Source organism: Pseudoliparis swirei, chromosome 22, assembly GCF_029220125.1.
Source record: "Pseudoliparis swirei isolate HS2019 ecotype Mariana Trench chromosome 22, NWPU_hadal_v1, whole genome shotgun sequence".
Classification (NCBI taxonomy): Eukaryota; Metazoa; Chordata; class Actinopteri; order Perciformes; family Liparidae; genus Pseudoliparis; species Pseudoliparis swirei.
The window spans coordinates 22,274,951-22,297,003 of record NC_079409.1 but is presented as its reverse complement, the minus strand read 5'-3'; the positions used below and the strand labels follow the sequence as shown (position 1 = coordinate 22,297,003).

At 42.3% G+C, this 22,053-nt stretch overlaps 3 protein-coding genes across 4 annotated transcripts; 2 read left to right on the top strand and 1 right to left on the bottom strand.

The window, feature by feature from the left end:
* The first annotated feature begins 448 nt into the window (after positions 1 to 448).
* Positions 449 to 8,323, top strand: LOC130213304 (sialoadhesin-like). Its single transcript, XM_056444795.1, has 8 exons — positions 449 to 503; positions 1,010 to 1,152; positions 1,650 to 1,732; positions 1,805 to 2,010; positions 3,658 to 3,921; positions 3,998 to 4,294; positions 6,973 to 7,075; positions 8,086 to 8,323. Exons 1-8 carry the CDS (start codon positions 449 to 451, stop codon positions 8,141 to 8,143), a joined length of 1,209 nt encoding a protein of 402 aa, XP_056300770.1. The 3' UTR covers positions 8,144 to 8,323.
* Positions 8,324 to 9,373: 1,050 nt separating this feature from the next.
* On the bottom strand, positions 9,374 to 15,679 carry LOC130212845 (B-cell receptor CD22-like). Its single transcript, XM_056444087.1, has 8 exons — positions 15,481 to 15,679; positions 13,835 to 13,994; positions 13,272 to 13,616; positions 12,665 to 12,895; positions 11,577 to 11,852; positions 10,667 to 10,742; positions 10,520 to 10,553; positions 9,374 to 9,850 (listed from the first exon to the last, which is right to left on the bottom strand). Exons 2-8 carry the CDS (start codon positions 13,932 to 13,934, stop codon positions 9,815 to 9,817), a joined length of 1,098 nt encoding a protein of 365 aa, XP_056300062.1. The 5' UTR covers positions 13,935 to 13,994; positions 15,481 to 15,679; the 3' UTR covers positions 9,374 to 9,814.
* A 236-nt stretch (positions 15,680 to 15,915) lies between these two features.
* Positions 15,916 to 19,149, top strand: LOC130212847 (uncharacterized). Of its 2 annotated transcripts, none has more exons than XM_056444089.1 (7): positions 15,916 to 16,019; positions 16,140 to 16,211; positions 16,721 to 16,836; positions 17,764 to 18,050; positions 18,143 to 18,290; positions 18,395 to 18,517; positions 18,612 to 19,149. In XM_056444089.1, exons 3-7 carry the CDS (start codon positions 16,758 to 16,760, stop codon positions 18,659 to 18,661), a joined length of 687 nt encoding a protein of 228 aa, XP_056300064.1. In that variant the 5' UTR covers positions 15,916 to 16,019; positions 16,140 to 16,211; positions 16,721 to 16,757; the 3' UTR covers positions 18,662 to 19,149. The 2 variants fall into 2 exon arrangements, with proteins under 2 accessions (XP_056300064.1, XP_056300065.1); XM_056444090.1 differs by having other exon boundaries at positions 15,939 to 16,030.
* Positions 19,150 to 22,053: the final 2,904 nt, after the last annotated feature.

Here is a 22,053-nt window from a genome sequence, read left to right as displayed (position 1 = left end):
TAGAATTTACATATACACATACGACATCCCTGACCTTTGACCTCACATCGGATCAGGAACAACACACAAGAAGGAGAAAAAAAAACTTTCAGGGGTAAAAAAAGGAAATAATGGTCCAATAAACACAGAGGCCCCCCCCCCCCCACACACACACACACACACACATGAGTGTACAGCGACGTCCCTTTTCTGACATGAGAGACAAGTCCTCCTCACAGTTCCTCGTTGGTAAAGTAAATAAAACGGGAAGTTTCTCAATCTGACCGGGAAGATCTTCTCTGTGGAGGAAGAGAAGCAGACACAGCACCGATTTAACCGAAGAGCGCAGAGCGAGAGAGGAAGAGAGCAGTTTACTGAGGAAGGAAGTTCAGAAGATCAAAAAACAAAAAAAACAAGCGAGGAGGAGGAGGAGGAGGAGGAGGAGGAGGAGGAGGAGGAGGAGAAGAAGATGGCCGGGCGGGAGGCCCAGTGCTGCTGGCTGCTGCTCACACTCGCCCTGGAAGGTGAGACCCTCCCGGTGACCCCGTGAGGGTGAGACGACCCCTTCAGGTGTCTGACCGACAGCTCTTTCTTTAAAATGTCGTCATTTAAAGCAGATGTGGCCTCAGCGGAGTGGAGGAGTGCGTCGGCGCCGTGTGTGCGACACCTTTCCCAATTGTTGTGTTGCCAAATAAAAATAATTGTTTAAATTCTGGGGCAACAAGTAGCAGCAGAGCTATGAACGTATCTATTCTTGTTGCTTTCTTACATTGCACCCAAAAACAGAAATCCAATGAATATAGAGACCAAGTCCTACAGGTGGAAATATTATTATTTTCATTTAGGTGTTTTTAAATGTTCAGAAATAGAGTGACACATTGTAGTTAACAGTTATAATAATATGAATGCACTCTGTGTCTGGATAATGTCATTTAATGGATAACTTGTTCCCCAATTGAGTTAATTGTACACCAGTGTTATGTCACGTGGTGCTGATGATACACTTTGACACACGACATTTGCCCCTCAGGTATCCTTGCAGGCGATTGGTCAGTTCGTCTCCCCTCTAGTCCGATCTGCGCTGTGATTGGCTCCTCTGTGGTTCTCCCTTGTTCCTATGACTACCCCCAAAGTTCTAGTGAACCCAAGGAGGAGGGGCAGCTCTCCACTCAGGTGATTCAAGAAGAAGGCATTGTTAGGCGCTGCACCGTTTCTTTAAGAAGAAGACTTCCTCTGCTAGCTTTAAGCTGTTTGAAGAGATTTGATTTGGTGACATGTGTTCTATCTTATTATTATATATTTTATTGATAATTAGTCTTTTTCCTTCTTATTACTTATAATTAGTCTTTTTCCTTCTTATTACTTATATATTTATTGATAATTTGTATGTTTCCTTCTTATTACTTATATATTTATTGATAATTATTCTTTTTCCTTCTTATTACTTATATATTTTATTAATAATTATTCTTTTTCCTTCTTATTACTTATATATTTATTGATAATTATTCTTTTTCCTTCTTATTACTTATATATATTATTAATAATTAGTCTTTTTCCTTCTTATTACTTATAAATTTATTGATAATTAGTCTTTTTCCTTCTTATTACTTGTATATTTATTGATAATATGTTAAGTGATTTGATTTGGTGACATGTGTCTCTATCAGGGAGGAGGAGGAGGAGGAGGAGGACAGTACAGCGTGCTGTCTGAGATGTGGTGTCTGGAGGACAGCCGCTGCATCACGTCGAGGTATTGATGGAGACGCCCTGCAGCCCCGTGAGTCCTTCAGGCCTCGTGTTTAAGTCCGTCTGTCCGTCTCAGCTACGTCTTCCACAGCGCCGGCATCTTCCCACACCCGTCCTACCAGAACCGGGTGGAGTACCTGGGGCAGCCGGGGACCAACAACTGCTCCCTGAGGATCTCTGACGTGAGGCCGTCGGACAGCGGGGCCTACGTCTTCTACCTCATCACCAGCCACCCGGCGCAGAAGATGCCGGAGCAGAGCGGCGTCCAGCTGCTGGTGGCAGGTGGGAAGATTCTGTGGACGACTGACCCGAATCAATTCAAATCAGTTTATTTTGTGTCGCCCAATATCACAAATCTGTTCACGTACGACATGCCTGACCTTTGACCTCACATCGAATCAGGAACAACTTCCAACAAATGGAAAAAAAAACTCTCAGGGGGAAATAGGGGGATTAATAATCAACATGATGATCACCATCACAATCATATAAGATAAGATAAAATAAGATTAGATAAAATAAGATTAGATCAAATAAGATAAGATAAGATACGGTAAGGTAAGGTAATATAAGTTTAGATAAGATAAGATAAGGTAAAGTAAGATTAGATAAAATAAGATAATCCTTTATTAGTCCCTCAGTGGGGAAATTGCATAATTACAGCAGCAGGTGCTCAGTAGTGAGCAGAAATACAAAATGTATATAAAAGTTTTAAAACATTCAGAAAACGGAATAAAAGTATAAACAAGGTCATAATTAAGTGTTTATGTCGTCATCCTCATCGAAAAGCAGCAGTTGCAGAAAATAAGAAAATAAAAACATCAATCTAGATGCTGATGTATCCGTAAAGTTGGTTTTATGAATCATGATTTTCACCGATAGCTCACATTCAAAATCATGAAGAAATATCTAGCAGTGTTTTTTATTAGTTTTTTCTCAAAGTCGTGACTTTCAGTAAATCTGTAAGTCTCACTAGAAGTTTTTCTGCCTGACGTTAACTGCACAGGTGTTCATTTTTTTGAAGACACTGATAATATTTGTACTTTGCGAGTTCTTAAATACTTCAATACCTTAAGTGTTGCTGTTGTGAACCACTTCCTTTCTGCAGCGCCGTTTCACACTTGGTGCTAGTGGAAGTGGAATTGAAACTGACCCCCGACCGCGTCCTGTGAATAACACTTGATCTCATCTTGAGATGTCACAACGTCGAAGGCCGAGTCGTCGCTCTCAGAGAAACGTGTGCAGACGAGCGGAGGACGAGTCTCTGCTGAACTTTTAAAAAACAGGGGATTTGGAGTAATCTGATGGGCGCCTGTTGAAAGCGATCTTCTGTTGGGCGTGCAGCCTGTTGGGAAACGGTGGTCATCCACCACCAAGACCGTCTGGAGACATTGAGAAACGCCCGAGTGGAGTCACGCTGGTTGTTTGTCTCTCTGCTGCAGACGGAATAAAAGTATATACGATGTAATAATTAAGTGTATATTGCGTCTGTGCCATAACGTTTTGGTACAGAATCAAAATAAACTAGAACGGGCACTCGGTAGAGCGCATACCTTCTCATATCACAAGATTGGGCATTGAATTATGAACATGTTGGCATTAGTTGCATGCCAATTGGATACAAATTGACCGCGCTATGGTAAAAATAAGAGTTTGACCTTTTCATGACCTTGAACTTGACCTTTGACCCGATCGATCCCTAAATCGAATCAAATGGTAACCGGATAATAACCAACCATCCCGCCAAATTTCATGCGATTCGGTTTAATTATTTTTGACTTATGCGAATAACACGCACGCATACAAATACACGGCGATCAAAACATAACCTTCCGCATTTTCAATGCGAAGGTAACTATTACAACCTAACAAACTCAAATAAGGATTCTAACCACACGCGTCCTCTTTCCTAACCCTCGCTTCCTCCAGACTCCTCCGGTGGCGTCACGGCGTCCGCCAGTCCCCCCAGTGAACTCACTGTGGGCCGAGCCTTACGCCTGGCCTGCTGCGGCCCCACCGACGCTCCGCGGGCCCGGTTCACGTGGTTCAAGAGCGCCGGCGCCGGCCCGGGGCACGCCGGGCAGGTGTGGAACATCGCCGAGGTTACGCCCGAGGACTCCGGCAGCTACTACTGCCAGATGCACGCCGGAGACGACGTGCACAACTCCACTCGGCTGCAGGTGGACGTGGAGTGTAAGTGAGGTCGTCCTCCAAGCTGCTCCGGCTTCAGCCCTGAGGTCACTGACCTTCCGGCTCCTTCCTGTTCCAGATGCTCCTCGAAACACGGCCGTGTCTCAGACGCCCGGCGGCCTCCCCGTGACTCTCACCTGCAGCAGCGACGCCAACCCGCCCGTCCGCACCTACACCTGGTACCAGGGTGCGGCGTGTCTCCCCACGGCCGACAGAGGCCTCCATCCCGGGAGGCGCCGCCCCGCTGCTCCCGCGGGACGGCGCCCGACGCTCAGCGCCGCCAACTTCACCGCCGAGCGGTACGGTCGGCACTGCTGCGCGGCGCGCAACAAGCACGGCTCTCAGTACCGGAGCGTCACCCTCGAAGGGGCCAGAGGTGGGTCGGTCACAGCGCCGGGAGTTCTGCAGGGTTCAGTGGCGGCCATGTTGGTTTCAGTGGCGGCCATGTTGGTTTCAGTGGCGGCCATGTTGGTTTCAGTGGCGGCCATATTGGTTTCAGTGGCGGCCATGTTGGTCCCTCAATCCTGCAGACATGAGTCCCACAGCAAAACCTGTTGTGTGCGTTGTTATGAGTTAGAAGGACAAACCTGTGTCTATAGATGGGCGACTGAGGGTCAGAGGTCAGCTGGTCCATTATTCAATCAGGGGGTTGGCGGTTCAATCCCCAACTTACTCTGTCATGATTCCTTCTGGTCACATGACATCTATTGTTCATCTGGTCACATGACATCTATTGTTCATCTGGTCACATGACATATATTGTTCATCTGGTCACATGACGTCTATTGTTCATCTGGTCACATGACATCTAGTGTTCATCTGGTCACATGACGTCTATTGTTCATCTGGTCACATGACATATAGTGTTCATCTGGTCACATGACATATATTGTTCATCTGGTCACATGACGTCTATTGTTCATCTGGTCACATGACATCTATTGTTCATCTGGTCACATGACATCTATTGTTCATCTGGTCACATGACATCTATTGTTCATCTGGTCACATGACATCTAGTGTTCATCTGGTCACATGACGTCTATTGTTCATCTGGTCACATGACATCTAGTGTTCATCTGGTCACATGACGTCTATTGTTCATCTGGTCACATGACATATAGTGTTCATCTGGTCACATGACATCTAGTGTTCATCTGGTCACATGACATCTATTGTTCATCTGGTCACATGACATCTATTGTTCATCTGGTCACATGACATCTATTGTTCATCTGGTCACATGACATCTATTGTTCATCTGGTCACATGACATCTATTGTTCACATGGTCACATGACATCTATTGTTCATCTGGTCACATGACATCTAGTGTTCATCTGGTCACATGACATCTATTGTTCATCTGGTCACATGACATCTATTGATCATCTGGTCACATGACATCTAGTGTTCATCTGGTCACATGACGTCTATTGTTCATCTGGTCACATGACGTCTATTGTTCATCTGGTCACATGACATATATTGTTCATCTGGTCACATGACATCTATTGATCACCTGGTCACATGACATCTAGTGTTCATCTGGTCACATGACATCTAGTGTTCATCTGGTCACATGACATCTATTGTTCATCTGGTCACATGACATCTATTGATCATCTGGTCACATGACAGCTATTGTTCACATGGTCACATGACATCTATTGATCATCTGGTCACATGACATCTAGTGTTCATCTGGTCACATGACGTCTATTGTTCATCTGGTCACATGACATCTAGTGTTCATCTGGTCACATGACGTCTATTGTTCATCTGGTCACATGACGTCTATTGTTCATCTGGTCACATGACATATATTGTTCATCTGGTCACATGACATCTATTGATCACCTGGTCACATGACATCTAGTGTTCATCTGGTCACATGACATCTAGTGTTCATCTGGTCACATGACATCTATTGTTCATCTGGTCACATGACATCTATTGATCATCTGGTCACATGACATCTATTGTTCATCTTGTCACATGACATCTATTGTTCATCTGGTCACATGACATCTATTGTTCATCTGGTCACATGACATCTATTGTTCATCTGGTCACATGACATCTATTGTTCACCTGGTCACATGACATCTATTGTTCATCTGGTCACATGACATCTATTGTTCATCTGGTCACATGACATCTATTGTTCATCTGGTCACATGACATCTATTGTTCATCTGGTCACATGACATCTATTGTTCATCTGGTCACATGACATCTATTGTTCATCTGGTCACATGACATCTATTGTTCACCTGGTCACATGACATCTATTGTTCATCTGGTCACATGACATCTATTGTTCATCTGGTCACATGACATCTATTGTTCTTCTGGTCACATGACATCTATTGTTCATCTGGTCACATGACATACATTGTTCATCTGGTCACATGGCATCTATTGTTCACCTGGTCACATGACATCTATTGTTCCTCTTGTCACATGACATCTATTGTTCACCTGGTCACATGACATCTATTGTTCATCTGGTCACATGACATCTATTGTTCACCTGGTCACATGACATCTATTCCTCTGTCCATCCTGGAGAGGGATCCTCTTCTGTTCTCTCCTGAAGGGTTCTTCACCTTTTTTTACGATGCGAGGTCAAAGGTCAAAGGTTGTAATTACCTTCGCATTGAAAATGCGGAAGGTTATGTTTTGATCGCTGTGTATTTATTTATATATTTAGTTATTTATTTATTTATGTATTTATTTATTTGTATGCGTGTTATTCGCAAAACTCAAAAAGTATTGAACCGAATCACATGAAATTTGGTGGGATGATTGGTTATTATCCGGGGACCATTTGATTAGATTTTGGGATCAATCGGGTCAAAGGTCAAGGTCAAGGTCATAGATAGGTCAACATCTTTTTTTTTACCATAGCACGAAACATTTTTGTCCAATTGGCATGCAACTAATGCCAAAATTTTCATAATTCAATGCCCAATCTTGTGATATGCGAAGGTATGCGCTCTACCGAGTGCCCATTCTAGTTGAATCTATGAGTTTGTTCCCTTTCCTTCAGCCGCGACCCCGTCCAAGTCTTCAGGGAGCAGACTGTGGCTCATCGGCGTGACCGTCGCTGCTCTGCTGGTCATTCTGGCCTTAGCGGCCTTCTTCATGAGGAGGTGAGTTCTTTACTTCTCTTTGTTTATTGAGTTATATTTCTATCTGCAGTTCAGCATCACGAATATAAAGGTTCTGATGCTGCGCGCTTCACAGACGATGGAAATCAGGATCAGGATGTGTTGAATTAAGTTTAACAATATTTAATGGCAAGGCGTCACTTCCGGTCCGCAAACTAAACAGGTCCTTCACAATAAAAGTCCAGTAGGTCACTTTCCAGATTAAAGTAACGTCACAGGCTCCAACCGACTTCCACATCTCTGAAATACTGACTAACATTCATCACCATGAGACATACATGTAAACATACATATAAACATACATATAAACACTCAGCTGTTATAAATCTTTTTTATAAACATACATACAAACATACATATAAACATACATATAAACATACATATGAACATACATGTAAACATACATATAAACATACATATAAACATGTATATAAACATACATATAAACATACATATGAACATACATATGAACATACATATAAACATTACCTCTTGCCATTCACATTTATCATGTGCATAGAGAAAACATTCTTTCCCTTATGCTTCATAATACATTCATATCAATTTTCTCCCTAATATTTCCTATTATTATATATTTATATATGTATTAATTTAAAGCATAAGACTACAGAATCAAAATAAACTATTACAACCCAACAGGAATCTTAAGAGGTACCGTACCACTGGAACGGCGGATCAAATAATGTAAGTACAAGAACAATAAAGTTCAGCGGTCACTAACTCAGTCACTTTATTATTAGCGTTCTAAAGTTGGAGTGTCACACACAGACATGAAGGAACACCGGCTCTGAGCCCTCTAATGCTGAATTATTTTTGATAATGAGACTTTAATGTGTCACTCAAAGGTTACAGTGGAGTCTGAATATGAGCCGAAGATCTTCAGAGTTAATAAATTGTTGTTTTTTTAGACCAATGTGTAAGTTAATAAAGTAAATGTCAGCGCTTTTTATATCGATTCTTTCTCCTTTCAGGAGACAGAAGGCATCCAGACGCCAGTCCTATGTCCTCACGGAGACCACTGCTTCCTAAGAAGAGACCTCCCTTATGTCTTTAAAGTCATGAGAACGTGTTTATTTTAAACCCTCAGGCGCTCCTGTGTGTTTATGTTGTAAACCCTGATGACACCTTCACACGTCGCTGGGATTTACAATCGTATTCTGCCGGGGTAAATTCAGTGGTGTTTATTAAACTCTCCTTTGACTACTGAAAGACTGATTATTTAATTATTGTCTCATTTTAATTCCACTACAATATAAACAACTTCCTCATGTGTGTATGATCGTGTACTACATTCGGACTGCTTAGAATAACGTACACAAAATATAAACAAAGCACAAGAGTGTTTGCCGTGGGCGTCGACTCACACGCAGCGTGACAACGAGTAGGTCACGACTCACCATCCCGAAACTCTCGACTCCTGGATTTAAATGATCTGATTTTAATGAACGCTTAAGGCTTCGGGAGACTAAAACGCTTCATTTGAAAAGTCCAATTAGTCTGAATACCTTCCGTTCTTGTATTATGGAGTGTGATTGTGCTTTGGGATGAACTAAACGCTGCCGTCAGGATTCAACCAACTAGTAAAAAGTATTTATTATTTAATTTAAAAATAATATATATTATATTATACAAATTTAAAATAATATATATTATATTATAAAAAATAATTTATATTATATTATAAAAAATAATATATATTATATTATAAAAGATAATATATATTATATTATAAAAAATAAATAAAATAATATATATTATATTATATATATATTATATTATATATTCTAAAAATAAAATAAATATATACATATTTTTTTTAAAAATTGCACAACTCATACAATAAAAATAAAAATCACGACAGAGATAAATGAATCTCCCAGTGCAGGAAGAGACATAAAGCCAACTGGGCGTATTTGAGATAATAGACTCTGTGGCACCCAGTTCTGTATAAGCAATGTCAAGAAACAGCTGTTGATGATGATGAAGATGATGATGATGACGAAAAACGCAGTCATAAGGATCCAATTAGAAGCAGTTTTCCTCCTCGGGGCCTCGCCTGTGTGGGTTTGAGTAAACTCTCCAGGGTGATAAGGCCGTGAAAGATAAGGGCCGGAGCCGGAGGATGACCACCAGTAGGACAGTGACTCTGACGGCCAGTTATTCAACATACTTGGACATCAACGTCTCATTAGTCTCATTTTTTCAATGTTTCTTCTGTCTGATTTGTCGTATTAAAGTGAGTCGAGTGGCGCAGACGAGTAAAGAAGAAAGTGGTACATTTTATTTAAAGAGACAGTTTCACATAATGTTCATATATGTATTATAACAATTTAAAATAATATATATTATATTATAAAAAAATAAGATGTATTATATTATGAAAAATAAAATTATATATATTATAATATATATATATATATATTATAAAAATAAAATTAATATATATATTATATTATTATTCTTTTGCACAATTCAAACAATAAAAAGAAAAATCACAACAAAGATAAATGAATCTCCCAGTGCAGAAAGAGACAAAAAAACAACTGGGCTTACAACAAAAGAAAAAAGAAAGACAGAACAAAAAGAAAAATAGTGTAATGATATGGAGTCGGTGTAGGTGTGTGTGTGTGTGTGTGTGTGTGTGTGTGAAGTTTTCTTGGTGTTCTCCAGCAGCTGCTCACGTCTCCTTCGCCGTGTTCTTCAGACTGTGATGACGTTTTCATAATCACAGCTCTCCTAAAACACAAAGGACAACTTGAGTTTTTAACTATCGTTGTTTACTGAAGCAGAACCAGATCCCTTTATCTCTCTGTCACTTGTTTTATTTGTTTAGATATATTAACATAAAACAAATACAAAAATGTCATACATAAACATTAAAAAACTATATAAAGCAGGACACACATATATATATATATTATATTATATATATATATATTATATGTATAATATATGTTTTATATATATTATATATATATAATATACATATATATATATTATATATTATATATATTTATTGAATTTATTATATATATTATATATATATATTATATATATATATGTACACATACACATATACATATTGTACATACATACACATTTATATACATATACATACACATATACATATATATATATACACACGCATATATATATATATGTACATATATCCCTATACGTACATACACACACACACACATACACACATACATACATACATATATACACACATACACACACACATAGATACACACAAATACACCCAAAGACAAAAAAAGAAAAGAAAAAAGGAAAACAACCCCGGCACCCCTTTAATTATCTTGTACTTGTAACACATATCCGACCCCTGAGTATTTGACCCTCCTCTAACGTGTAATAAAAGCATCAGACTCTTCCATCCTTTACCTCTTTGTGCGCCGCAGGTTTACGTCTCAGCCTCCTTTAAAGATTAAATAAGACCAGTGTGAACGTTGGACTATTTTTCTCTTCATGCATCACAGAGTAAAATTTCTGGGACAGAATCAAAAGTAGAGTGAGTGTAACTTAACTTACCAAATAATAACAAGAGGCAGAAACAGGAGCACAAAGGATTTCACTCCAATCCCCACGCAGAGGACGACGCGGCTTACTGTGAGCACAGAGGGAACAGATATTAAAACTAACATTCAAATACATTAAACTAAGATTCAAATACATTAAACTAACGTTCAAATACATTAAACTAACCTTCAAATACATTAAACTAACGTTCAAATACATTAAACTAACCTTCAAATACATTAAACTAACATTCAAATACATTAAACTAACCTTCAAATACATTAAACTAACATTCAAATACATTAAACTAACGTTCAAATACATTAAACTAACGTTCAAATACATTAAACTAACGTTCAAATAAATTAAACTAAGATTCAAAGACATTAAACTAACGTTCAAAGACATTAAACTAACGTTCAAATACATTAAACTAACCTTCAAATACATTAAACAAACGTTCAAATAAAATAAACGAACGTTCAATACATTAAACTAACGTTCAAATAAATTAAAATAACGTTCAAATAATATAAACTAACGTTCAAATAAATTAACTAACGTTCAAATAAATTAACTAACGTTCAAATAAATTAAACTATTGTTCAAATAAATTAACTAACGTTCAAATAAATTAACTAACATTCAAATAAATTAAACTAACGTTCAAATAAATTAACTAACGTTCAAATAAATTAACTATTGTTCAAATAAATTAAACTATTGTTCAAATAAATTAAAATAACGTTCAAATAAATGTAACTAACATTCAAATAGATTAACTAACATTCAAATAAATTAAACTAGTGTTCAAATAAATTAACTAACGTTCAAATAAATTAAACTAACATTCAAATCAATTAAACTATCGTTCAAATAAATTAAACTATCGTTCAAATAAAGTCAAAGACCTTCAACTCACTGTCGGTGGAGTCTGGTGTGACTGGCGGCCCAGGTGAGTAGCTTCCCCCCAGGTGGTTGCTGGCCCGGCAGCGGTAGTCGAGGCCGGCGTGGGCCGCCCCCCCAGAGGCCAGAGACAGCACCCGTCCTGACCCCACCTCCAGCAGGGGGCCGGGACTGGAACCAGCACCCCTGTACCAGGTGTACCTGTCTGCTGCAGGGTTAGCGGCACCGCTGCAGGTCAGATTCACTCCGCTGGCCGAAGAACTCATCTCCACGGATACGTTCAATGGGGGGTCTGCGTCAAAAACACAACAATGAGCGGTTTCTACATACAAGTCCTTTTGGGACACTAAACTGGATTTATTGGTATTTTTTGCCAGAAGAACTGTGTTTTAGTGACTTGAAATCTGTGTCATATGCAGTTTTCCCAGCAGCCAATATGTGGCGTGAACCCCTCGCTGAAGGTGCACAAGAAACGTTTATTATATGTTATATTATATATATTATAAAGAGTGGAGGTGGGACTACGTTGCCCCGATGCTGTCAGATATGTACATTGCTCAAAAGAAGTGATATTATTTGCCAATAAAAATAAAAAACATTCTTACATAATCCCAACTATTTGTAGCCAAAGCAGAACTTTTTACTTGACACTGAGATTCTTTTGTAGGAAAAGTGCATTAAAAAATACAATGCATTATTATTTTTATTATTATTATCATTATTGTTATTATTATTATGTATTATTTATTATTTATTATGTTTCATTCATTATTTATTATTACTATGTATTAATATTTATTTATTTTATTATTTATTTATTTATTTGTTATTATTTTGTATTAGTCGTAGTATTATTACTTCAGGAGATCATTCTGAAGGTTTACTATCAAAGAGGTGCATGCTAACAAGGGGCTAACTGATACCACTAATAGTCAAATGTTAAGACTTTATATTGTGCTGCTGGCAGCAAGTTCTTTATTGACGAGGAGATAAGGAAGGAGATTTAATCTGCTTTTCTAACGAACTTTACTCAGAGAAGAGGAACTATTCCTGCCAGATCACTGAAATATGAGTTTCTCAACCTGTCATAATAAACATACTTACACTGCACATCCAGAGCCACAGGATCAGAGAGAACTGATTCCACTCCTTTAACGGCACACACATAGTTCCCAGAATCCTCTGCTCTCGCCTGGAACTGAGTCCTGGCGACAGGAAGTCCGTCTTTAAACCACACTGTGGTGGCAGGATGGCAGGACGTCAGACACGTCAGAGTCACGTGGTCTCCAGCTCTCACGCTGGCGGGCAACACGCTGGCACTCAGCTCTGCATCGGCTAAAGAAACAGAGGCCGTGATGCAGAGAAGCCCCGCCCACTGCGGTGGACCGCCGTGGAGGTCTCACTGGATTCTATTGTGACGGTCAATGAAGTGGAAGAAAGAAAAGTTTGAATCGTGCCATGAATTACACATTGTTTGCATTTTCCTGTCAAACTGTTGCGAGACGGTGAGAATGTCCCGACTTCTCCACCTTCATCGTCGTCGTCAGATCCTGTCATCCTCACCTGGTCGTCTCGTTCCCTTCACCTGGTCCTCACGCCCTTCTCACCTGCAGCCCCTCCCCATGACCTAAATATTATTTCTCTCGCCATCGACTCCGGAAATAAGTTCCCATGAGGAACGCGAGGAAGGGGCGGGGCTTCGTCATCTTACCCGTGACGGTCAGATACACCGATCCTTGACTCCGCCTTCCGAACGTCTCCGTGTCGAACCAGAAGTAGTAATGCCCGGAGTCGTTGACCCGCAGGTCGTGAATCGCCAGGCCGCAGTCGTGCCGCCGGTCGCCGAGATATTCGGACCGATTCTGAAAGGAAGGAAGGTCGGCGAGCGCCACGCGCGTCCAGAGGCCGCGCTGCAGCCGCCCCTTGTGCCACGCCGTCTGCTGCACCGTCTCTCCGGCCGTGTAGTCGTACGAGCAGCCGATCTCCACCGAGGCTCCGAGCGGAGCGCAGAGATCCGTCTCCTCAAAAGTCACCGACCACCCGGCACCTCCGGCTCCTGCAGAGGTCACGCCACGTGTTCCAATGAGTGTGTTAACGTTGCTTCTTTCAACTCTTTGCAAGTAAAAAAGAAGGAATGGAAACACTCTGCATCGGTATCCCTTTAACTTTAAGATGAGACTTCATCGGAAAAGTGAATTAAAACGATTCAGTGAATACAAACGCAGTAGTTATGGGAAATAAAGGTAAGCAGAGGACTTGTGAATCGCTCCTCACCCGACGTCAGAAGCACCAGCGTCGCCAGCATCGTCTCCATCAACCTCCAAACACACCGTGGTGGAGATGGATGTGAGATCTGGAGATATCGATGCCTCATAAATTGGCGTCTCAGCCGGCAGCGATGGATCAGGAGGGAAGATGTGGACGGGTGAAACGTCTGAAGGTTGAGACGCACAAAAAGGAACTAAAATAGTTTAAATGGGGAACTTTAAATGGGGAACTGAGACTTCCTTTGGGTGTGTTCTCACAATGCACGCTGAGGGTGTCTCTCCTTCTCAAAGGAGTTTCACACTTACAGACATTTAAAGAAGTTGCTTACAGATATTCAAGGAAGCTGGAAGATCCCGTCTAAGAATTGTTTTTGAGCCTCTGACTTTTCATCTTCATTTCATTTTTCATTTATGTATTTATTTGAACAGGGACCGTCCACCTCGATCAACTCCAGGGGTAAATGTGTCAGTCTGAGCTCTGAGGCTGAAGTTCAACTCTAGTCCCTGAGGCCCGATGTTACAGCCTTCACTAATGGAGAGAAAGTTATCAGAAACATCAGAAAAAGCAATAACTATACAGGTTACGATCAAATACTGGCCTCATCATAAAATCATAAGGCAACTAGAATGGGCACTCGGTAGAGCACATAGCTTCGCATATCACAAGATTGGGCATTGAATTATGAACATTTTGGCATTAGTTGCATGTCAATTGGATATAAATTGACTGCGCTATGGTAAAAAGAAGATTTTGACCTTTTCATGACCCTGACCTTGACCTTTGACCCGATCAATCCCAAAATCTAATCAAATGGTCCCCGGATAATAACCAATCATCCCACCAAATTTCATGTGATTCGGTTTAATACTTTTTGAGTTATGCGAGTAACTCGCATACAAATAAATAAATAAATAAATACACGGCGATCAAAATTTTCAATGCGAAGGTAAAAAGTGTAAACACAATCACTGAGGAGGGAATGTAATCAGACGTTCATGTCAGACTCAAAGTCCAGATAGTACAAAACATTAAAATATAATAAAATACATACAAAATCACCAGTAAAATCCAGATATGTAAGTCTCGTGTTGTTGTTTTCCTGTCTGCTGTTATATAATTCATTTTCTCTGCATGCTTTGATGCTCTGTGTCTCTGGCGCTGATGTTTTTATTCTGCCCATTTGAACAGAGTTCTCCCTTGTTTTATTTGCTGTGTCCGTACGTTGTGAGTGTGATCTTGTTTTAGGTTTGTTTCATGACGTCTGCCTCTCGGGACTACAGGTGAATAATAGCCTCTTAGGCTAATAACTCTGGAACATTTCCAGAAATGTTTTTATTAATGTAAAACAAATGTAAAAATTAAAAAAGAACTACAAATGCTTTATGAATCGACAGCTGTGTCTCCACAGCTGACTGGTAGCGTGTAGTCCTGAACTTGATGTGGGATAGAAACAAGATGATCTCATCAACCCACCAGATAAACGTGTACGTCAGATATCCTGCAACACTCAGCGGCCTCCACCAACATCAGGTGTGCTGCGTGTCGATGTGCACGTTAGCTAGGTAGCTCATGCGGCGAGCCGGCTACACATCTGCTGATGGCGTCCTTTAGCTCAAAGCCCCGCTAGCTGCTCACCTATGTGTAACACTCACCTCATAGAATCTCTCCTCTCAGTGTCTGACGATGAGCAACAACAACAACAACAACAACGACGCCTGTAGCTGGTGCAGGCCACTCCAACAGGAGTCGACCTGCTCGTCCTTCAGGGAGAAGGAACCTAGCTATTTGAAAGTAAAATTTCAATTTAAATAGCTTAGAGGCAGCGAGGAAGCAAGGGAGACTGGACGATAAGGAACGTGTGCGTGTGCGTGTGTGTGTGTGTGTGTGTGTGTGTGTGTGTGTGTGTGTGTGTGTGTGTGTGTGTGTGTGTGTGTGTGTGTGTGTGTGTGTGTGTGTGTGTGTGTGTGTGTGTGTGTGCGTGTGTGTGTGTGTGTGTGTGTGTGTGTGTGTGAAGCCTTAAAGGCTTGCCAGGTAAGCACTGACGTTCCTCCAGCAGCTGTCATTGGCTCCGGCCGAGCCGGCTCAACCTGTTCTGAGCTCTGTGGTATAAATCCATCTTGTCAATCAGGAAAATGTCCACTCGCCTTTTTGGATTTCAACTTCCCGCCTGCTGGGAGCGAGATGGACAGAGGTGCAGAGAGAGTCGGTCTTTTCACGGTTTAATGAGGCAGTGTATATATATATATATTTTTTATGTGTGTATATTTCAACTGTTTATGTATTCTGAGTTCATTTCCATGTATTTCCAAAGGAGCTGCGTCACATTCTTCAGATAAGGACGCTGCCTGCACACCTTCAGGGGAATCCTCAGCTCGCCTCGCCGGTTGGTGTCAATATTAAATCTCTTTTTATCTGTGTTTCAAGATAATTTCTCACTTTATTCGTCAGAAGCCTGAATTTGTGGCCCCAAGAGTAAATATTCTGGGTTTAGAAAAAGAGTAATAATGTAAAAACATCAATGGAGGAGAAACGCTCAGTGAGTTCAGAGAAGCGATGAAATGCTTTGTCACGTTAATGATTTGTTTATCTATAAAAGTTATTTTTTTATAACACAGAGGCCGGAAATCAAATGTTTATTAAAAGTGGAGAAAGATTTTCATGTAAATCAGATCACATTACGGTGTATTTAAGCCAAATACACTCAACCAATAGATGGAGTGAAATATAAATCAGTGGTTTAAAAGAATAGTCATAGTTGTTTACGTGTCTCTGTCATCAATGTCAACGTTCACATTTAATCTGAAGGGAAACATGAGGAGAGTTTCCACTGCGTGTGCTTTGTGTCGCTCTATTGTGACGTGAAAGTAAAGTTATATCCTTCAAATGTTCCAGATTAGCCTGAAATAAGAGAGACTGACAGGAGAGAAGAATGGAGGACAGGGCGAAGGAGGGGAAGCTCCCTCTGTTCTGCCTGCTGGCGCTGCTCCACCTGGCCACGCCCACCTCAGGTATACGCACCGCGCCAGAGAGCTGCTGTTCTTCAAGTCGGGCTTTAAACTCACATGCAATTAAACTTAAACACATGCGAAGACACGATGTCCGGCTCATGTCCGGCTCATGTCCGGTTCATGTCCGGTTCATGTCCGGCTCATGTCCGGTTCATGTCCGGCTCATGTCCGGCTCATGTCCGGTTCACGTCCGGCTCACGTCCGGTTCACGTCCGGCTCACGTCCGGCTCACGTCCGGTTCACGTCCGGCTCACGTCCGGCTCACGTCCGGTTCACGTCCGGCTCACGTCCGGCTCACGTCCGGTTCACGTCCGGCTCACGTCCGGCTCACGTCTGGCTCACGTCCGGTTCATGTCCGGCTCACGTCCGGCTCACGTCTGGTTCATGTCCGGCTCATGTCCGGCTCATGTCTGGCTCATGTCCGGCTCATGTCTGGCTCATGTCCGGTTCATGTCCGGCTCATGTGTCTCACAAATCTTTCCACTCTTCCATTGATTTCATTAGAATATTCAAATGTTCCAGTGGGAGACTTAGTGGCTTAATGTGGCGTTCAGGTCCTGTAAACAAAGAGTCAACAAGGCTGGACATTTGTTGTTCAGAACAACAACCAACAACTCTCTTGTTGACGATGCACACACACATCACAAGAAATCATCCGCAGTCGTCTAAACAAATGAAATCAATACTTCAGGATGTGATTGTTTTTTATTTATTTTAAAAAACAGAACGTTTTTTTAACAGGTAATTAGAAAAGAAGAAAAAAATGTAAAGTCTGTAAATAAATGTAATATATATATTTTTTAATTCTCCACATTTTGCTCTTTCCCTCCACCACCACAAACACACCAACAACAATGACAACAACAATGATAACAACACCCACAACAACAACAACACCCACAACAACAACAATAACTACAACAACAGCACAAATAAGAACAACAACACCATCCAATACCACAACACCATCCAACACCACAACACCATCCAACACCACAACGCCATCCAACACCACAACACCAACACACGCCCCCGCCCCCGCCCCCGCAGGTTACCTCACGCTGCCGGCCGACCTCTCCGTGGCCCTCGGGGAGGCGGCCGTGTTCCGCTGTGGCGTTCCTGAGGCGTCTCCAAGAATCACGTTCAACTTCTCCGGGAACATCGGCAACTACAGCCTGAAGTGCCCCTTGGGCCACGTGAAGGACATCCCCCATGTAGGCCGGCCCCCCGAGGCCTCACTGACCCTCGCCCCCTCCTCCCCTCAGTAACACACCATGTGTAACCATGCCCCCCCCCCCCTCCTCAGGCTCTCTACGGAAGCTGTGAAGTGACAACCGGAGAGTCCTTGGCGGTGTGGACCCTCAAGGGAACTTCTCTCTCCGACAACGGCACCAGAGTCCGGTGTCAGCAGCCCGACAACCCGAAGGCCGCGGCGGCCGTCCTCTTCGTCTACGGTGAGGACTCCTCTGCCTCGCCGTGTTCGTCGCGGCGTGAACACACAGTGAAATACATTTGGGAGTGTGTAGTATTGGTAAATTCTCCTCCCTCGATCCGATAGATAGCGGCACCAACAAGCTCATCCTCATCGGCTGCACCATCGGGGGCTTCTTCGGCATGATGCTGGTGTTGGGTTTCGTGTTTGTGATGATGAGGAGGTCTGAAACGCTCCAGAAGTGCTACAGTAAGTACGCTGCGTCCATCCGGCGGCGGCGGCGGCGGCATTGAACCCCACTGGAAAACCGATGAGTAATCTGTGACCTCTTATGTGCTTTCAGGGGGGGCAGACCCTGAAGATGACATGAACACAATAGTCACAAAGGAGTAGAAGGAGACGTTTGCTCTGTAAATGGAATTTGTGGACCAATCTAAGTGAAAAGAAAGCTGCATTTGTGTCTTTATGTCTGTTGTGGTGTCTGTTGAGGCTGCATCCATCCTGGATACTGGAGCTTGCACACATTATAAACATCTTACCGGTGAATACAGAGATATAGCATGGATGTAAATGAGGAATAGAGTATAGTTGCTCTGTGTGGATGACAACACGCTGGAGAAGGAACCTGTAGGTTTAGTCAGTGACACTTCCATCGTGTGTCCACTAGAGGGAGACACTCACTGCACAGGTGACAGGCCACTGAGTTGTTGTTGTTGTTGTTGTTGTTGTTGTTTTGTTGAGAGATGTTCCCCTTAAATTGAACTGATTGTAAATGCCAAACACAAAAATTATATTTCTGTTTCCATTCCAGCATGTTGCACTTTTATTTACTATGTAATTCAATAAAAGCTCTGATGAATAAATTGCTTTGTCAAATTGTAGATTCAATTCAGTTTATTTTGTATAGCTTAATATCACAAATTACACATCAGCAGGGCGACTTTTTAGGACTCTAGGAACCACCGAGTAGCCCCGATTTAGTGAGCGCAGCTCTCTAGTGGAGGAATATGGTACTACAAGCTCCTTCAGATAAGATGGAGCATCACCCACCAAAGCTTTGTGACGAGAAGGATTTAAAATGTGCTTCTAGATGTCTGAATGTTTTAGAGTGAACACTTCATCACACACAGCAGCAGTTAACGGGTTCTCACACGTTGCTGCCTGGTAGTTGGCATTTCTAATATGTTTTTTTAATTTATAAATTGTGCACATGGATGTTTATCTTATCTTATCATCTCATCTTATTCCTGCATCTTTTCATCGTGAGAACCTGGGTGTCCTCTTTATGGAACATTTCACATTCTGTGTCATCATAAACGTGTTGTTGTCATGTCGCCTGGCTGCAGGGTGCTTGGTGAGCAGTGACACGTAAACACCACTGTGGCCTGTCCTCTGCTGCCCCCTGTTGGTGACCTCATCACATGTCCTCTGCTGCCCCCTGTTGGTGACCTCATCACATGTCCTCTGCTGCCCCCTGGTGGTGACCTCATCACATGTCCTCTGCTGCCCCCTGTTGGTGACCTCATCACATGTCCTCTGCTGCCCCCTGTTGGTGACCTCATCACATGTCCTCTGCTGCCCCCTGGTGGTGAACTCCTCACATGTCCTCTGCTGCCCCCTGTTGGTGACCTCATCACATGTCCTCTGCTGCCCCCTGGTGGTGACCTCATCACATGTCCTCTGCTGCCCCCTGGTGGTGACCTCATCACATGTCCTCTGCTGCCCCCTGGTGGTGACCTCATCACATGTCCTCTGCTGCCCCCTGGTGGTGACCTCATCGCATGTCCTCTGCTGCCCCCTGGTGGTGACCTCATCACATGTCCTCTGCTGCCCCCTGGTGGTGACCTCATCACATGTCCTCTGCTGCCCCCTGGTGGTGACCTCCTCACATGTCTGCGCGTGTCAGGGACGTGACCTCCAGTGCTGGTGACCCGCTGACCCTTCTGTCTCTACTCTGTGTTATCAGCTTGTATCAGGAATGTGAGGCTGGTTTCATCTCATCCATCTGGTACATAGTCCCCTCTTAACTTTCCAACGTCCTCTAACTTGTTTTTAATTTACAGTTGGTTATATAAAATTTCTCCTAACCTTATTAGATAGTATTTTATATTTTTTGTATATTACGTTATGTATTTAATTGTGTCTGCTTGTATCCAGGCAGATCTTAACCCCTCCACCTCTATCGACTTATTGGTGGTATATCAGCGTTACCCAGGAAGAGATCAGCTATGTTACAGGACGACTGGTATGTGGTTGCTTGAGTTCTTTCATTCCTCTGACTGTGTGTTGTGACACCTGATAGAGCAGCATGCACACACACACACACACACACACACAGGGCCCTCAGCAGGAGAGGAGGCCTGTGGGTTGAGAGGAGGCAGTGTGGAGCAGCGTGTTGACTCAGCTGCTCCGCGGCGCCTCGGCTCACTCGTGATCGGTTCCTGTCGGATTCCGGTGTCGGGTTTCTTCACTTTCTCCGACGCGGACGATGAAGCGCCGCTGAGTGATGAAGGTTCAGAGGAGACGGAGGAGTCAGGAGGAGTCACGGCCGATATGTGCCTGAGTATACAACACTGATGTCCTGCGAGGTCACATTGAGACGTTCAGCTCTATTCTCTGAGCTGCAGGTAGAACTCGTTTCTATTGGTCGGATCAGGGCGCCGCGCTCCTATCCGCTGACTCAGGATCTGTTGACCCGGCCCCCGACCTTCAGTCCACTGCTTACGGACAAACATCCCAAATACCACCACAACAGAGACGTGTGTACGTGTGTGTGTGTGTGTGTGACTGTATGTATGTGTCTATCTGTGTGTATGTGTGTGTGTGTGCATGTGTGCGTGTGTATGTGCGTGTCTGTGTTTGTGTGTGTGTGCGTATGTATGTGTGTGTGTATGTGTGTCTATGTGTGTCTCGGTGTGTGTGTGTGTCTCCGTGTGTGTGTGTTTGTGTCTAGGTGTGTATGTGTGTCTCCATGTGTGTGTGTCTAGGTGTGTATGTGTGTGTGTGTGTCCACTGATAACCTCCATTGTTCAGGGTGACGACCCGAACAGGAAGGAATTAGTTTAAGTTGCAACATCTTCCGTTAGCCGGGGAAACATCAAGCTAACGTCAAACTATTACAATAAAGTTAAATAGTGACAAGTTATGAAGTGTTCCCAGCATGTCGAATCCCTGACCTACAGACGACCTCTACGACAACCACACGTCTTTGTTCCTTTGTTTTCATTTAGAAGAGAACAAAAGACAAAAAACCTGAGAGCACAACAAAAGATTTCATGTTTTACTTTCGTCCACTTTGACCTCTGATGTATCGTCACGCTGCCATGAACATGTGAGACTACTTTATCACACTATAGTGTTATCACTATTATTATATTTATAATGTCATTATAATATACCAATAGAATACCTTTGGTTTAGTATTAGCACACTTTAAATATATAAATATATTAATAACATGACCTTCATTTGACCTCCAGCCCTGTTAGCTTCACGCAGACAGACACCGGGACGCCGGGACGTCCACGCAGCGCTGCACTGGTTCTTCATCGTGTGTTAGTGAACTTCATTTTAAACTGGAGAGAAACCACTTTGAGAAAATGATGCATTTAAATGATGCATTTATAATGATGCATTTAAATAATGCATTTAAATGATGCATTTTAAATGATGCATTTAAATTATGCATTTAAAATAATGCATTTAAATTATGCATTTAAAATAATGCATTTAAAATAATGCATTTAAATGGTGCATTTAAAATGATGCATTTAAATAATGCATTT